The sequence below is a fragment of the Pleurodeles waltl genome, chromosome 1_2 (genome assembly GCF_031143425.1).
Source record: "Pleurodeles waltl isolate 20211129_DDA chromosome 1_2, aPleWal1.hap1.20221129, whole genome shotgun sequence".
Lineage (NCBI taxonomy): Eukaryota > Metazoa > Chordata > Amphibia > Caudata > Salamandridae > Pleurodeles > Pleurodeles waltl.
Window position 1 is genome coordinate 110,431,765 of NC_090437.1, and position 17,601 is coordinate 110,449,365.

The following is a 17,601-nucleotide window of genomic DNA, read 5'->3' on the forward strand; positions in this document are numbered from 1 at the left end:
CTCAGAGCAACAAGAAGACCCAGGAGAAGAAACAAGCACTGAATCAAGGATAAAAAGATATGTCCATTATGTTAAATGGCCAAAAGCACACCATCAAAAGAAGTTGAAATCAAGTGTGTCAGTTAATTCAATACCACCAACAATTGCAGAGGAGACTGAAGCAAGCAGTACCAGTGATACAGGAGGAGATCAACAAGCTCTTAGAGAATCTAAAAGAGCCAGAGACCTTGTCGTAGATATTCACCACCTGAATGGACTTAATATAAGAACCAAGTGCTAAACATCCCAATATCAGATCTGCTCTACTGGAATAATGAATTGCCTTAACCTCCTTGAAACCGTCTAAAGCAAAATTCAGTTTTGACAAAATCATTAAATGTACTGTGTGAAATAACATTTTTTATAGGTTGCTAGGAAGATAAAAAGAGTATCTAGGCCCGAGGCAGCAGAAGAAGAGTAGGGATAACATTTTAGAAGAACACGAACTATGGTTATGGCAGACTATACAAAGATTTTTGTAAATAAAGCTACAATAAACTAACACAAGTTGCAAGAAGTAAAAAGAATAGTCAAGATTATTGCATACTGAAATTACAGATATTAGCTTTGTTATCCCTTTTGAAAATCTGACTGTAGACAAACGTACATCTTAATAGAAATAGTTGCAAGATAATTTTTGGTGTTACATTTTCACTCAGTTTTACTAGCCATAGCAATATTATTACTGATAGACTCTACACCCAAAATAGAGAAATTTATATCTATATTCACTAACATGACATCAAAACCTAAGACAGATGAGGATGAGTTACAAGCCTCATCTGTAGATTATATGAAAGAAGAATACTGAGGGAACGTTTATTCTAGATTAGTTCAAGAATATACATGAGCTATTGATGTGAAAGACTTATGTGCACCCTTACCTTCATCGGCTGATGAGGAGATGGCATACCATCATATTTCCCTCCCTTACGCTACTTCATGCAGTATTTTGCTTACCTTAGTATACAGACAAAGACACTTTGAATATTATTATTCTAACTTTGACATGAGTCTCTCTAAGGTACTATTAATGAAAAGCATGAATTTACACCCACGGGCAAAAGAAATGGAAACAGCTTGGCATTATTTTAGACCTTTCCTTCCTGTAGACACTGTTTTTATTTTCTTTCATAAACCAACTTTTATTAGGTATTTCAGTAACAATGTCACATACAGGAAGACAGGTCTCAAATTCTCACTTACACATTCTAATGCAGGTATACAAATAAACAGATCCATACCAAACCTCAAGCAAGTACTGATTGCATACAATTAAGTCCCAGCCATCTATCCCAGATCTTATGGTATTTACCCTCGCAACCCCTTGCCTGACAGACGGGTCTTCCCATTTGGGCACAGCAGTCCATGCCCCTCTTCCACAGCTGCACTGAAGGAGGAGTCCTAGAGGACCAGAGTCCAGCAATGTCTCTTTTTGCAATTAGCAGAGCTGTGCCCACCAGTTTTCGGATTGCTCAGGAATTTCCAACTCCTTCCTTCACTCCCAGCAGGGCCATCTTGGGGGAGGAGACCAGTGAGAGGTCCAACAGTACAGAGACATCATTTAGGATTTGCGCCCAGTACTGTTGGATTAGAGGGCAGAACCACACCACATGGAAGAAGTCAGCTGGTGAATAGGCGCACCTGTTAAAGCAAGGGTCCAGTCTGATCCTGGCCTGGAAAAGCCTAGCCGAGGTCAGGTAGGCACAGTGCAGGTAGTACGTCTGTACCTTGCGCAATCTAGTCAAGATTGTAAGGACTCGCAGTGCCATCAGTGTGTCCCACCAGTCGTCTTCGTCTGGGGGACCAATCCAGGATTCCAAGCGAGTCTGCAGGGGTTGGAGGGATGGGGAGGTATTTATCACGAGTGTGTGGTAGATTTGAGCGATTCCTCCAGCTAAATTCAGGTATGGGGGTATCATCATCAATGTGTGTTCTCAGTGCATGCCTGAGTTGCAGGAATTTATGAAACTGTGTCTGGGCCAGGGCATATGTTTCTTGAAGTTGCTGAAAGGACATTGTGTGTGTGCTTTGTCAGATGTCTCCTACCGTTTTTATGCCTATGCTGCCCCATCCTGAAAAGCCTTCCAAATTGGCAAACTCCCATAGCCACTGTCCGCGCTGTAGGGGGGTAAGTTGTGTGATTCGGCCCCAACACCCTGCCAATTTCTGAATGATCCACCAACTATGTAGGACCTGGCTAGTAATTTTGGGGATGGTCGTAGGGATGGGGCTTCCATAGAGCATATTCATGAGGCATGGGCACCCCATTGTGGATAGCTCAAGATGATCAGTTGGGTCATCCCATCCCCTAAAGAGCCAGTCATTGATGATGAGGAGTCGGGCAGCTAAGTAGTAGCAGTAGAGGTTAGAAATGGCTAGGCCACCATCGCATACATTGCGTTGGCATGTCTCCCATGTTAGGCTTCGACGGCTATCACATCACACAAAGGAGCGAGCCATTTTGTCCATCTCTCTGAACCATTGGCAAGGGAGCCAGAGGGGAAGGTTTTAGAGAATATAGAAGAATCGGGGTAAAATGAGCATTTGTAGAGGGCAATGCGATCCATCACAGTGAGCGGCAGCGTCTGCCATCGCCCCAACTCCGCCTTCACTTTTCGAGTAAGAGGGATAAGGTTAAGGGCCCAGGTCAAATTCAGTTTGAGTGCCACTTTTAAGCCCAGGTACGTAAAACTTAGGTAGCGGATGGGGAGGGTCTGCTGCCAGTCAATCTAGTCACGAGACTCCAATAACGGGACAAGGAGGGATTTCTTGAAATTTACCTTAAGGCCCAAGGCCTCTCTAGATATGCGCAACAGCTCGACTCCAGCCCCGATAGATAGAGCAGAACATCATCTGCATAGAGTGCGATGCGCTCCCGCCCCTTCCCCGTCACCCCTCTATGAAGGAGTTTCTACGGATCATCTGAGCAAGCGGCTCAATGGCTAGGGCGAAGAGGCGAGGGGACGGGGACAGCCCTGACTTATGCCCCTCCCAAAGGGAAAAACCTTGGTAAGTCTGCCGTTCACCAAGACACAGGCAGTTGGCGCTCAGTATGGGAGGCGGACCATGTGCCGAAAGGGGGCTCCCAGCCCCGCCTTGCGAAGGACACCATCCAGATAACCCCAATCTACTGTGTCTAACGCCTTCTCGAAATCGATAAGGAGGAGGGCCAGTTCAGAGCTCATATCTGTGTGTCAGGGCCAAATGCAGCCTCCGTAAACAGTGCCTGGTGCTGTGAGTGGGCATGAAGCTGCGTTGATAGGGATGAATCAAATGTCGTAGGGTTCTCTTAAGGCGGGTGGCCAATATGTGAGCTAAGATCTTGATTTCGCTGTTAATAAGTGATACTGGTCGATAATCAGCACATGATGTAGAGGGGGGCGGAGTCTTAGGCAGCACCAATATTGTGGCCCGGTCTAGATCGTGGGGGAAGGCCCCTCTCTCCAATGCCTCTGTGAAAAGGCCATGCAATTGCGGTTCCATATAGACGGACCCCCGGTCATCTAATATTTAAGGGATCACCCGCCCCATCCTCGGGTTAGTTGCCAGCCAGTAAAAAAGTTTACTGTTTTTGTCCCCCAGCTATAGATCCGGGATTGGGAGGCCTGCCAAATCTGTTTTGCCTCTTCTAAGGAGTGGGTTCTGATTTCTTATACACTGATTAAATTGATAGTGTGGCCACAGACCCTGCCCGCCAATGCCACGAACTTCCCCTGTGGGTCCAACCAATTCTGTTGCAGCACTAGGGGATAGTCGGGGTGCATGAGTATCGCCACCCCCTGGCTCCCCTGGTGTATCCTGAGTGGAATACTCGGTCAAAACCATAACGGGCCAGGAATGGGCAGGCGATTCCCATCAAGTGTGTCTCCTGAAGGAGTAGGACTGAGGGACGGAGGCGCTGCACCTGTCGCAATACAGCTGTTCGTTTAATTTTATCCAGGAGACCATTGACGTTCCACAAGATTATGTTAGTGGGAGCTATGGGGCCCTAAAACCGAGGGAGCCCCCACATTCGCCCATGTCATGGAGCGTTTGGGATGTTCATCGGAGGGTATATATAGGACGGGGGCCTTGCATGTGCATTGTGCTTGAGGTATTCGAGAAAGACGGCAGGGTCAGGGGCCCTCTGATGTCTCCAGGAACTCCACAAAGCGCAGGTTATTCCGCCTTGAGTGGTTTTCAGCATTGTCTGTGCGTTGTTGCAGTCTGGGGGGTGCGCATTAGGACGCAGGACACCTTGGTCTTAAGGTCGCAAACCTCATCTTCCACTGTAGAAACATGTGTTTCAGCTTCTGTAAGTTGCGCCGATGAATTTTTGAGGTCGTCTTAACAATGTCATGTCCCCCCTTACCTCCTCTATTTTATTTTCAACCACTGCCTGGGAGGACTGTATGGCCCAAAGGATCTTATCTGTATCGCCATTGCTGCCCTCCGCCCGGGCAGCGTCTCCAGTGGCGTCCCTCCTGGGATCCCCCGTTGGGCTGCAAATTTATCAATGCGACGCTGGAAGGACGACGGCTTCACCTGCTTAGCTCTCCCCATGGTGTTAGGGAGGCCAGTGACAGGTACAGTAGCATGTGCAGCGCTTCTCTGCAGTTCCTCTTGGCGGAGTGTCCCCGGGGAAACACAGCAATCACTTCCTGAGGAGGAAGCCGTCAGTCAGCAAAGAGCAACTGGCGGGCCCCACTGCGCTCCCAACAGATGTCCGCAGTCGTCAAACGCCTCCAGGCGCAGGTGAGGCAGTGTGCTCTGTCCCCAGGAGCACAAGGCACCTCTGGTAGCCACCCACAGCTCCAGGCCCCGATTGACCCAGGCCCCAGCGAGCCACTCGTCTGTGGACGGCCTGGCACAAGGCCCCAGATCCCGGCACTCCTCTCGTCTCCGCGTCTCCACAAGTAAGGCCAAACCGGGGGCCAAGCCTCACGCTGCCGCCACAGGCCCCCTCGGACACCTGGGCCCAGCACCTCTCACTGGTCTCCGCCACCTCCGGGCCCCATAAAACTGTCAAAGGAGGGGAGATACGGCAGCCCCTCATGTCCAAGCACAGCTCTACCGCAGGCTTCAATCCCCTTCCAGCCGGGCAGGGCCGGGGGCAACGCCTCGCACCAGCCCCAGCCCCAACCCCAGCCCCATGCTCAGCAGGCCGGGTGGGCCTCGGTCATGACCCGGGCGCAGTTCCACTTAGGTCCTCCACCGCCTCCACTACATCTCCAGGCCAAAGGGAATGGCAGCGGCCCTCTCATCAGCCCGCCTGGCACCTCCACTAATTGTTGCGGGCTCAGTTCACTCGGTTGCGGGCAGGGGTGGGCCTACACCACCACGGCACACCTCAACCCCTGCCCCTCTCTTCAGCAGTCAGGGCAAGCCCCACGTGCCAGCCTAGCCCCGGGCTCCCGCACCCCTCACCAGGCCCCTACAGGAGGGAGCTACGCTTCACATCAGGTGCCTCAGGGCCGCACCGCCAAGCCGTCAGGCCCAGGCGAGACCAGGGGCTGGTGCCTCGGCCCCAGAGCCGGCTCAGCTCTCTCCCTCAGCCGCACGGGCCACTGCCGCCACCCCAGGCCACCGGGGGGCACCCAGACCTCCAAGCTCCAACATTGCGCCGGTTCTCTGGGGCTTAGGCCATCCCACCTGGTGCCGCTCAGGCCCTGCGGGCGGCCGCCATTTTGAGTATGTCCGATGCCTGGGTCCCGCCACCACTCAACTCCATGGCTCGAGAAGCCTAAAAAAAACTCCACTTGGCTCACAGCATGCCCTGCATTGGGCCAGGACCATCCATACTAGTCCTGTGGAGCCGTATGCAGCGTGGATGGTGGCGGATGACGGAGGGGTCCGGAGCACTCTCAGAGTATGACTGCCATCTTGATGCCCGAAGCCCTGCCCCCTTGTAGACACTGTTAAGGTTTAAGACACTAACTTGACTTGTTTAATGAATTCATTAGAGAAAACTATTATTATGATGCTAGAGGAGCCAGGATCACAATTTGCAAGGTCCGCTAAGAAAAATGAAGATGTTTTAAAGAACGTATGGAGCAAAGAAGATGAGTAGAGTAAGAAAATGTCCATTCCTAGCATAAAGTTAAAAAACAGACACAAGGGGAAAGTGTGTGTCTAAAAGACGGATCCAAAACAGAAAAAGACTTTTAGGGAATAGTCATTTTGAGCATGTTTTTTAATTATCTGGGGGAACAGGCATATTTTTCAAGACGATGATCCTAATATACCTGACTTTTTTTATTTGTGGAGAGAGTGCTTTTTCAGAACACCAGCTAATTGGGAGGTAATCTGCTGTTTAGGCTTGCTCTTTCTGAAAATGTATTATATACAAAGCTCATAGGCACTGAAATTAACACCTGCATACAGATACTCACGCAGTGTAATTGAGTGGGAAACATAGTTAGAGCTATCATACCAGCAGTAGGAGTCGTACTAAATGATGAAAATAGTAGAAAGCTTTCAACTGTAGCAGACAAGCTGGCAACTAGTACATCAGATGATTTGCTTGTTGAAAACAGACCTAGTAGTGGTTAGATCAATGGTCCTGCAAATCAGATATGCTTTAGACATTTTACACACAGAAATGGGCGGAGCCTGCAAGATGGTGAAGATAGAAAATTGATGTCCTTATATTCCCTGAAAGGAGTAAGAAAATTTGCTAAAAATATTTCTGATCTTAAACTTGATTTGGAACCTTTAGAAACCACCAGTTTAGTACACAGCTTCACTAAAGGAGTTTCTGCAATAGGCAACTAGATTAAAACAGCAGGAGGAGGAAGCCTCATAGCTTTATTAGTACCTGTGTTAATGGTAGTTGTTTACTTCTTATGCAAACTAGCAGTCTATAAAGCTATAAAGGTATTGTTGCTGAGAAAGAAAAACAGAGACATGAATGAAAAGATGAAGAAAGATTTAGAATTAAGTGATCATTTTTTTAAAGAATAGAATAGACTAAAAGAAAGAGAGAACTCGAAAACAGAGAAAATACTCAACTGAGGATGAGGGTGAACTCTGAAGGTATCTGTGAATAAAAATCTGTGATGGTTACAAACCATCAAATGGGACGATTGTGCAAGCGTTTTTACTAATTAAACACTGGCATGTAAAACTCAAAATAATGCTGTTTTTAAAAAGTGACAGTGCACAAAGCTTGCCTGAAGATGTGTATTTAATTTGAAAATAGTGACTGATACATTTCTCTTTTTCCTTTCTTTTCTGTCTTTTTTGTTTTGCTCTGAGCTGTCATGGTCATAAGTGTATATCTTTCCATGACGTAAATGCATTCCTGCAACAGTGAATAGGATTGTGTTGGAGATTCAGGTTGCTTTTCTACTTGACCTGCATAAAAGTTCATAATGCAGTAAGAAGATTGTTTACAATCATTTAGCAAGACTGTGGAAGAAACAATTATCCCTCCAACAGGGTATGTCATAACCTAATTCTGAGCAAAGGAAAAATTGTGGAAAAGATTCCTGAACACAAACCGAAGGCTGGCTGTCAACATGTGCAAAATGAGTCTCACCCTGTGTGGAGGAGTGTATGTCAACATAATCTTTCGGTCAGTTATAGATGAATTTTGAATCAACCTGGTTAAGATAGGTTTTTCAATAATTATTTTATTGATCTATATAGGTTATATTTTATCTCCTAGCTTATCATCTCTTAGACCCTCTGCAGCAGAAACCCATATAAGCATTCATAAGGTTTAAGGCCCTAACAAGATGCTATACTCTCATGGTGGAAAGAATTGCGAACATGTAAATGTTGATTGTGTTCTATATAATTTAGGGGGTGGGTTTTGAATATTTTTGTATCTTATTTATTTTAATGTTATTATATAAAATGTTTGGTGTATAAGAAAAGAATAAATGTAGTATTCCTGGTTCAACATCACATCAGCTTGTGATACCGTGAGTGGAACGCTGGTGTGGAGTCAGAGCTCTAAAGAACGCTGGTTGACAGTTGGAAGCAGATGCTGGTCTGAGGCTGGTCGTGCTTGTGTGCCCTGCAGCTAGCAATGGTTTCTCTTGACATTAGAAGTTAGATCAATGAATAGGCCTCCATGAGGATTTATTACCTCTGAATGAATTGTTTGAAGTTGAGTGATCTTGAACTGGTGTATTCTGATCCATCTATTTAGGGGATCAATGGTTGGTTTCAGAAACCCATCCATTTTTTTTACTCAAACTCCATCTAATCTCTTGCTGCCATTGGTAACTTTTAAAGGTGCCTTTAACTACCAAAACATTTGTGACTTAGGCGTTTCTCAGCAGCAAAATTGGTGAGGCCCTAATGGTTTGAATTGAGCAACCATGGCTGCTACAGCTCCCACTTTTCTAAGATAATTATTTTGTAGTTGTGTAGGGAGCACATCAATAAGCCCCTTTTTGGAGTGAGGTAGTCGCCAGAGGCATCCAGATGACTTGCTCTCTAAGTTTGAGTGGTCACCTCTCCAGGTCCATCTCCTCCTCCTCATGTTGATGTAGTATCTTCATGTCCTGAACAACATAAGCTACCCTTGAAAAGCCTGTGAAGACGGGTAATTTTGACATTGGTTTAGAGCGCACAGATTATGTTCATAAAGGACTAAAAGACACCGCACATTTTAGATGAATGCACGTTCATTAGGTTTAAAAGCTGACACTCATATACAAATGCATCACATTAGACATTTGTCTGGAAGATGACTCTGCTTAGTCAATATATAATTTACTTAGTCTTATGTGATGCCTTAATCTGTTCTATAAAAGCACGAACTTCATTAGGATCCCTAATGTTATGCATTTTATTGTTTCACATAATCTGCAGGGCAGCCGGGAACCTCAGCTAGACTATTGCACCTAAAGACCTAAGTTCCTGCATGCAGTTCCCCAACTCCCACTGTCTATTTAAAGTTGCCTTCAACATGTCTGATCGTAAATGAAAAGACCAGTCTCCCTTTGAGAAACTGCCCGCTTTAAGGGCTTCAGAAAGGATTTTTTCTTTAATAGAGTATGTACCAAAGTTTAATCATATTTTCCTAGGGACTTTCCTTCCAACATTTCTCTTGAAAGGATCTCGATGAGTTCTTTGAATGTCTTCTATTTAGATGAGCTAATTTCGGAATAGCATCTCTAATCAAAGAAATTACATAACCTTTAATATCTTCTCCTTCTTCTCCCTCGGGTCCAGTGGAGAGCTCAAATGGGGTAACGCTATGTTTCTCCCAGAGAGCGATTGGAGGGATCCCCAAGGGGGTCAGGATATATATTTTTTTTTAGGTTTTTTTTTTTTTTGCACTAGGTGTAGGGGTATTTGGGGAAAAGAAAGGAAAATATGCATATAATCGTCCTCAGATATCTTACATTCAGGTGTGGCAGGGGCTCGTGGGGCTTGTGGGACTTTTTGTTCTATGGGTAATGAGTCCTCCCAGTTGAAGATCCTCTCTTGGAATGTTAACGGCCTTAGGGTTAAGGGGAGAAGGAGAAAGATCTTTTGAATTTTTGAAAATAAAGAGGGGGTAGTTATTCTTCAGGAGACCCACCTATTGCGGGAGGACTGGGAAGGCTTTCTTAAGCACATAACTTGGGTGGGCTATAGTGCAAGTACCAATCAATCTTGTGTGGTTAAAGGTGTGGCAATCCTTTTTAAAAAGTCTACAAGGGCAAAGGGGGGAATGTAATAACAGATTCAAAAGATAGATGGTTGATTGGGGAATTGGGTTTGCTTGGATTCTGGTTTACAATAGCCAGATATTATGGTCCCAATATAGACAACCCGGCACCCTTTCAGGGTTTATATAATCATTTACTGACAGCTAGATATCCAGTTCTATTGGGAGGAGATTTTAATGTATTGTTAGATCCTGTTTTGGATAAATCTACCTCCCGAGGAATGGCTAATTCTCCCAAAACACGATCCTGTGTGAAGTAGGCTATGGTAGACCTTGACCTTGTTGATATTTGGCAATGGAAGGGGGGAGAAGGCTCCAGATTCACAAATAATAATAAGAAGTACGGTCATCGATCTAGGATAGACTTTTTCTTTAGTACACAGTAGCCTATGTGGAAAGGTTAACTATGTGGGGCAGGCTCCCACCCATCTCTCAGATCACTCAGCGGTAAAATTACATCTTGGATTTAATACACAGCCTTCTAAATTTAGGTGGACCGTAAATCGGGCTTTATTCCTGGATGAGCTGATTATTGAGGGTTGAAAGTGTGATACTAAAGAATATTTTGCCATGAACAATGGATCTGCCACTTTACAGTTTGTGGGGGATGCATATAAAGCATATATTAGGGGCAGACTTATTAACTTGGCTGCTTACAAGCATAGGGAAGAGAGGGAGCAACTGAAGAGTTCAGAATCTGTTTAGCCATTTTACAGGAATCAGTGCATAATACTCATCAGTTGGTGAATAAACATGAGTTGGGTTGTTTGGAAGCTCAACTTGAGAAAGCCAATTTAGATCTGGAATTGTTTCTAGAAAATAAAAATAGGAGAAGATGGGATAGTAGTCGGTATGCAAATTATGAATATGGGGAAGGCTGTAGAAAGCTTTTAGCTTAGGAAACTAAGACAGACAGTACGAGGAATTATATTACATCGATTTGATCCGGGCCCACGGGTCGTCTTTGCACAGAGGACTCAGAGATAGAAGAGGCTTTCACCTCCTTTTTTCAAGAACTTTACACAGATGATTTAGGGGTCTCAGAAGAGCAGGTCAGAGAGTTTTTGAAGGGAATTCATCTTCCTGGTTTGGATGAGTTGGCACAGCAGCAGTTGGGGAGTAAGATAGAGGAAAGACAGGTGTATGAAGCAATTAAGAATTTGAAGACAGGAAAGGCCCCTGGCCCGGATAATTTTCCAAACGAATTATATAGTCTACTTAGGGATGAGTTAGTTCCAATCCTGCTGGAATTGTTTAATTATGTCTTCTATGAAGGTATGGAAGTGCCAAAATCATGGGAAGAAGCCATAATTAGCCTGCTTTTAAAACCTAGGAAAGACCCGACTCAGTGTATGTCATACCGACCTATTTTGTTACTAAACTCCGACTATAAACTTTATACTTGTATTTTATCCAGAAGACTTGAGAGAGTGGTCGGTAGTCTGGTGCATGCGGACCAGAAGGGCTTCATCAAAGGAAGATAACTTCATGAACGCACTCATGACTTATTGGTTGCAGTGGATCTGGCACTTCAGGAGGGGGCTCCGTTGGAGGTCCTTGCTTTTAACGCAGCTAAAGCATTCAATCGGGTCAACTGGTCTTTTTTGCAGATTACTATGGAAACCTATAAGTCTGGAGAAACTTTTATTAGGGCAATTAAGGCCCGGATTAGGTGTCCAACAGCTAGAATATTGGTTAATGACAAGTTGTCACAAGAGTTTAGGATTGGGCGAGGGACTCATCAGGGGTGCCCATTATCCCCTCTCCTTTTTAATTTGTATAGTTGGCATCACTACTTAGAGCAAACTATAATATACTTACTTTTCAAAGCAGTGGTTGGGAAAAGAAAGTTGCATTGTATGCAGATGACCTCATGATATACACTAGAGATGTGGCTGGCTCTCTTCCCAGTATCACTTAGTTAATAGAGGATTTCGGTAGGATGTCAGGCTATTCTATAAATCCAGAGAAGACAGAAATGATGTGTTGGAATATGGCATATAATAGCCCGCTAGTTAAGCAAGAGATAAGATATTTGGGGATTCAGGTTATGGCTACTTTTGAGGAAGTGGCAAAGATTAATTTTGATAGAGCTTGGGCGGATACTAAAAAACTCCTCAAGGAGTAGGCAGGTCTTTCCCTGTCTTTAGTTGGAAGGTCTAATATTTTAAAGATGATTATTCTCCCAAAATGTACCTTTTTATTTAATGCTATCCAACTGGAGTTTAAAGCGTGTTGGTTTGAAAAATTAAAGGGGGATTTGTCTGCATTTGTATGGGCATCTAAGGGAATAAGAATAGCATGGAAAATGTTATGCAAAAAGAAAGAACATGGGAGGATCGCAGCACCAGATTTCTACAAATATTATCTGGCCTTTCAGTTAAAAAATATGAGAATCCTTTTGAACAATAGATCAGAGTATACATCTCTTTGGAAAGGTATGACTCAACATCTTTTGAAGGCGGGCGATAATTTCTTATATAAATTCGGCCATCTGAGATATTTGAAGAAGGTTGGCCTAAAGATTCTCAAGGATGCATGCAAGATTTGGTCACTGATTTGTGGTGCTTTAGGGATTGCTTATTATAGCTGCTCTGCACCCATTTGGGACTCACCGGGTACCCCTGAATGTCTTTTGAATAAGCTATCATTTCCGCCGATGCTAACGGGGTGACAAAATGGGGGCAAATTATAGAGGATTTTAAGCTGGTACCTTGGCCCACATTTACGGAACAAGCAGGAAATACAATTTCTAAGTTTAAATATTATCAGTTGGTTAGTTGGGTTAATACTCTTCAGAAAGAAGGAGCTGGGAAGTGTATTTGAGAGGAGAAATTATTACAGAAATCTATTTACAAAGAAGTTGCCCTGTGGTATCAGGAGCTCCTGGAAGCGGCGGAAGAAGGTTAGTCTCTCCTGGTGATGAAGTGGGGGAAGGACTTTCCAGCTTTAGATATTGTTAGCCTTTGGGAAACAACATGGTCTAGACTTTAGTTTACTATTAAATCTGCTTCTATGAAGAAAAATCATTTGTTTACACTGCATAGGGTGTATTGGTCACCGGTGCAATTGACAGCTTTAGGAAAGACAAAAAATAGCTGCCCTCGTTGTGGGGATGATAGGGCAGATGACCTTCATATGTTCTGGCAGTGCTCGAAGTTAGGGAAGTTTTGGGAGATACTGAAAAAATACTCAAGGAAATATTCAGTTCAGAAGTGGAGATAAGTCCTTCGATGATAATCTTTGGGATAATTAATGAAGAGACTCTGGGCAGGAAATTCCTCATGCAATACGAGTATTTGTTGTTTGTGTTGATGCTGTTGGCTAGCCGCAAAATCTGTTTAAAATGGGTTTTGCCATCACCTCCTACAGTCGAGGAGTGGGTGGCGTCGCTTAATCATATGTGCAGCCTGGAATGTATTGGTTCCCCTAGTAAAAGAGATAAATTCTGGTCTATTTGGGAAAATAGTTGTCAAGTAATTAACCTTTTTGGGATAAACGGGTCTGACTTATATAGTCCGGTGATTAAGCTCACCTCTATCCACCGGGCTATGTCTGGGCATGAGACTATTTGACAAGCGTGTATGGATTCTTCGGTCACGTAATAATTTGTCAATGGTTTAGTTTGGAGAGAGGGGGGGGCTGTGTGTGTCGAATAGGTGGTGGCCCGTTGACATTGGGGGTCTTCACCCAGAGATACATACCTATGACGTCCCCTGCTGGAGTAGAGCATTATTATGAGGACAAAAAACATATATATATAATTTACTTAGTGTGTTCTGTGCTTACGATCGAATACCATTCCTTCACTTCTTGTCCTTTCTTTGTAACCACTATCAGTATGTGCTAACAGTGCAGTTGAATTGGTAGAGAACATATTAGAGGTCCTGAAAATCCTATAATTTCTTGTTTTCATTTTCTAACTGTGGGTCCCTGCTTTAATTACATTGCGCAGTCAACTTCGATGCATTCTCACACAAAGAGCTGTTATTAGGGTGTTATTTTGCTCTAAATTAATGTTTTCTAATCGTGAGCAATACCAAACCTTAGAACGATTGTCTTTTCTTTTTTACATGAGCTAACATAACTAGATAATTCACAAATGCTAATTTGAAATCTCTATCTCGATCTGTAAACCTCATACTGCTGCGATTTTCATGCTCCTTATCTATCAGAAGAGTTTTCTACCTACGAAATGACTACATCTGGGTAACCACGTGTCAAATCTCAAGATAGGTTCAGTGTCATATCAAAGCAGGCAATTTTGTGAGAATAAATCTGTTAAAATGGGGCTCCTAAATTGCTATCTACTGTCTGGGTCCGAAAAGATCACCTGTACTCAATTGAGGTGCCTTCTGGCAGATGTTAAGAAAATGTGGTAGAGGTAGCCAACTGCAGGTGTTTTCGCAGGTAAATTATATTCCACCCATACATACACTTTTCTTTAACTCCCCTGTACATACAATTTACTTGCATGTCTATGTCGTAGGTAATTCAGGATACAAGATAACAGTTAATAAAGACACAATGAAGTCAATTTTCTTGATCATGGGCCAGTTGTTTTTACTACCAGAGAGTCAGACTACGAGGAACTCTAAATGAGTAAAAACTTACTGACTGCTTCATGAAATCTCATTTCAGAGCCATAACAGAGAAGACTGAATGGAGAGGAATGGTTACAGAATTCTACCCAAATGAAACTTGGCTTCTTAGGCTAATGAGGATTCAGCACGTTGGTAAGGAGGGCAGAAGAGAACTGAGGATAATTCGTTTAAGTGTATACAATTCGTCATTTTTATTTAGGATGCCAAAACCTACATTCACTAGCTGGACATTTTCTGGCGGAGGATTTGGATGGTGAGGCCCATTAGCCATGTTCACCATGTTGTTCCTTTCAGAGCGTAGGCTCTGTCGAAGACGATCATGCAGCTTTTTGCGTTGCTTCCTGTTGAAAAAAGAGAAAATAAATGTATCTATCAGAATTACTTATTTAATTTTATCAAAGCTATTTAACTATAAATGAGCAAAGATGTTTAATTAAGTAGGGTGTTCTGCTGAACAAATACAAGTTATTGTGATACTGAAAATATAATCATAAGTGTGGCATGTCATGCCTTTTTTCCTACTTTAAAAGACACAAGGCACATAACTGATGCACTAATTCTATAATGTAGGCTCCATGTCAGAAAAAAAGAGTAATGATAAACATAATAGTGTAACAAGGTCCACATCTTAGAAAAATTATGCAATTCCTCGAAGTTTTTAATTTTTAAATACTTGGATAAAATGAAAGATAACAGAAAGATAGTTAAAATGTAAAGGCCTCGAGATAATAAATTCAGGCAGAAATACAGATGTGGAAAATGAAGATAACTTTGCAACTAAACATTCACAGGTAACAGAAAACTAATAGTATCGCCTCAAAATGTATGGTTTTAGCATTGCAGCTACAAACAATCATTGGGCAACCATGTGATGGGGTAACGTACTGACAAAGCACCCGCCCCCCTAGAGCTAAACCTGAAAGGAGGATTGTCATTACATAGTACTGACCGCGCATACTGCAGCAATTACTTAGCTGAGACTAGGGATTATTCGTATGGATTTAAATGAACATATGCCCTGAGTTTATCCCTAGCACACGCTCCACTGATGCGGTCTTCTCAGTTGCCAGACAGATTTATGAACAGGAATGTGTTACTGTTAAGTGCAATGCTGGGAAGCAGCCGTGGGACCTGCTATTCTGCACCCATGGCCCACTCCTGAAAGGAGACCAGCAGCAGTTGCCACTCATCAGTGGAAAGAGCACTACAGGCACAACAGTTGACGCATAAGTGTTAGTTCTCATCTTATTTTCGCTGGCCTAGACAGACAGAACAGAGAGCTGTAGCGTACCTTCACCCCGATGATAGAATATACTTATCTCAGTGAAGCAGAACTTGTAAGTACACATGCCTTAAATGAGGTACAATCATCCAGTGATCATTTGTTTGCATTTCTCATGGCCTCCTCTCTCAAAACACCATGTAAATGCAATTTCATACAGTGTATTTTTAAAGATACAATCATTATCAAGGGTATATTTCTATTGCAAACAATCCTATCGTTAATTGTATTCAGATGCCTGTGTGTAGCAGGGTCGGACTGGCATACGGCAATCTGACAGTGCCAGAAGGGCTGGTCCGATATTCAGTGGGCCAGTTTCTTGGCTGTTTGTGGCTCTGTTTTAAGGACTGGTGGGTCGATTTTTACTGCTGATTTCACAGAAATTACCACAGTGTCTGCAGCAAGCACATATTCATCAAGTCTCCCATGCTTTGGAATACAGCTATACAGGATTTCTTAAATAAAATAAAAAATCTGCATCATATAAATCAGACATTATCACTCCAACTTAATTAGTTGTTCGATGCTTTCTGAGTAACCACGAGATTAGGCCTGAAGTGACTCTTTCCCCTCAATTTGTTCAAAAGTAAGCATGGGAAAATACATGTTTATGCTTAGAAATAGGGAGTGCATATGTAAAGTGAGAAATAAGTAGAGCAGGGTAAATCTCTCTCTTGGTTTACCACGAGCTCTGTGCCCTTATGCATGGTTCTTCTGAAGAACACTGGGGTACGACTGACTCTTACCTTAGGGATCAGTGAGGGTTCCTTTAGGGTACTTTCACATTGTCTCTCCTGTTAACTGTTGTTAAACAACCTATAAGGATTTTATGGGTTTAGTTTACAGCAGTACACTCTGGATGACTTAATTTATTTTTGTCAGAATTATCCTGCCTCATGGTAGCATTCCTAAACTCCGTTCGGTACATTTTTTTATGTTGAGGTTTCCAGGTATTCTATAGTCAACATAATGTATTTATAAACATTTCAGAAAGGCATGTGAGAAAGGTATTGTTATATTTTAGATCGCGCATTTTCTTTTTCCCTTAAAGCCAATGATTGCATTAAATAATGACTTCAAGTTGGAGATAACAAAGGAGACTGATGTGCTCCTTACAAGAACCCTTAATAGCCATAAAATATTTTAATTTAGTTTCCTCAGTGCTGAGAAAATTGTTGATTTAGCAGCAACTCGAGGGTAAAAGGCAAAGGATTATAATCAGTTCGGATACTATCCCTGCTCAGATCCATTTGTGCCCACAGCACAGCCAGAAGCCTGAGTGCTGGTCCAGCTGGGTGGCGATGAAATGCTAGGTTCCATCTTTACCTACTTATGTAACTGAACTAACTATGTTATTGTTTGCTTTACTTATTGTGGTAATACTTTATAAAACATCTTTAACAAATAAAAAACACACGTCTACCAAATGCAGCTGCCAGAAAAGCCAAGAGCTCATCTGGCACATCTGCTGGCATGATAAATTAGAAAGTAAAGTGCTTGCCACTGACATCTGTTTTTAAGTTGCAGGTCATGATTTCTAATGTAAAGTCAGCTCGGCCGTCTGAGGCCAAAAAAACTGAACATTGTAACTTAATTAAAAGATGTACTTTTTAGCGATTACAAACAGTTAATAGTGCAGTATGGAGTACCATATTAAACAAGTTGTCATTATTATTATCTTAGAAACTGATCTTGATTATCAAAATCAGTCTGCCCCACACATTTGGGGTCTATTACATGTTAACAAATAGAACATGCGTCAGAGAAAAGACAGAAAGTTTGATTTAGTTTTTATTTTATTGTGTAATTGCTGTTGGGTGGTAACTCGAACACAACTCAAAATACCTACAAAAGGAAAACGTTGATCAAAAATTCACATGCGAGTCCTTGGAAGCACAGCCATGTTTCCATGGTACCTCACAGGTATGCTCATGATTTCTAATCAGAGGAGCAGACCACAATTGTTGTTTATACTGATGAATGCTATAGCGGACTGGCTTCTTTTAACTGACTCTTATTCGAGG

General features: G+C 43.0%; 1 protein-coding gene across 4 annotated transcripts in view; it reads right to left on the bottom strand.

Moving 5' to 3' along the window:
- The window catches only part of NRG1 (neuregulin 1), a 1,391,739-nt gene that overhangs the window by 112,884 nt on the left and 1,261,254 nt on the right, over positions 1–17,601 (bottom strand). For all 4 annotated transcript variants that reach the window (XM_069236759.1, XM_069236756.1, XM_069236750.1 and 1 more), the window contains one exon: positions 14,510–14,636. In XM_069236759.1, coding sequence (XP_069092860.1) covers positions 14,510–14,636 — 127 coding nt within the window. The remainder of the gene's footprint in view (positions 1–14,509; positions 14,637–17,601) is intronic.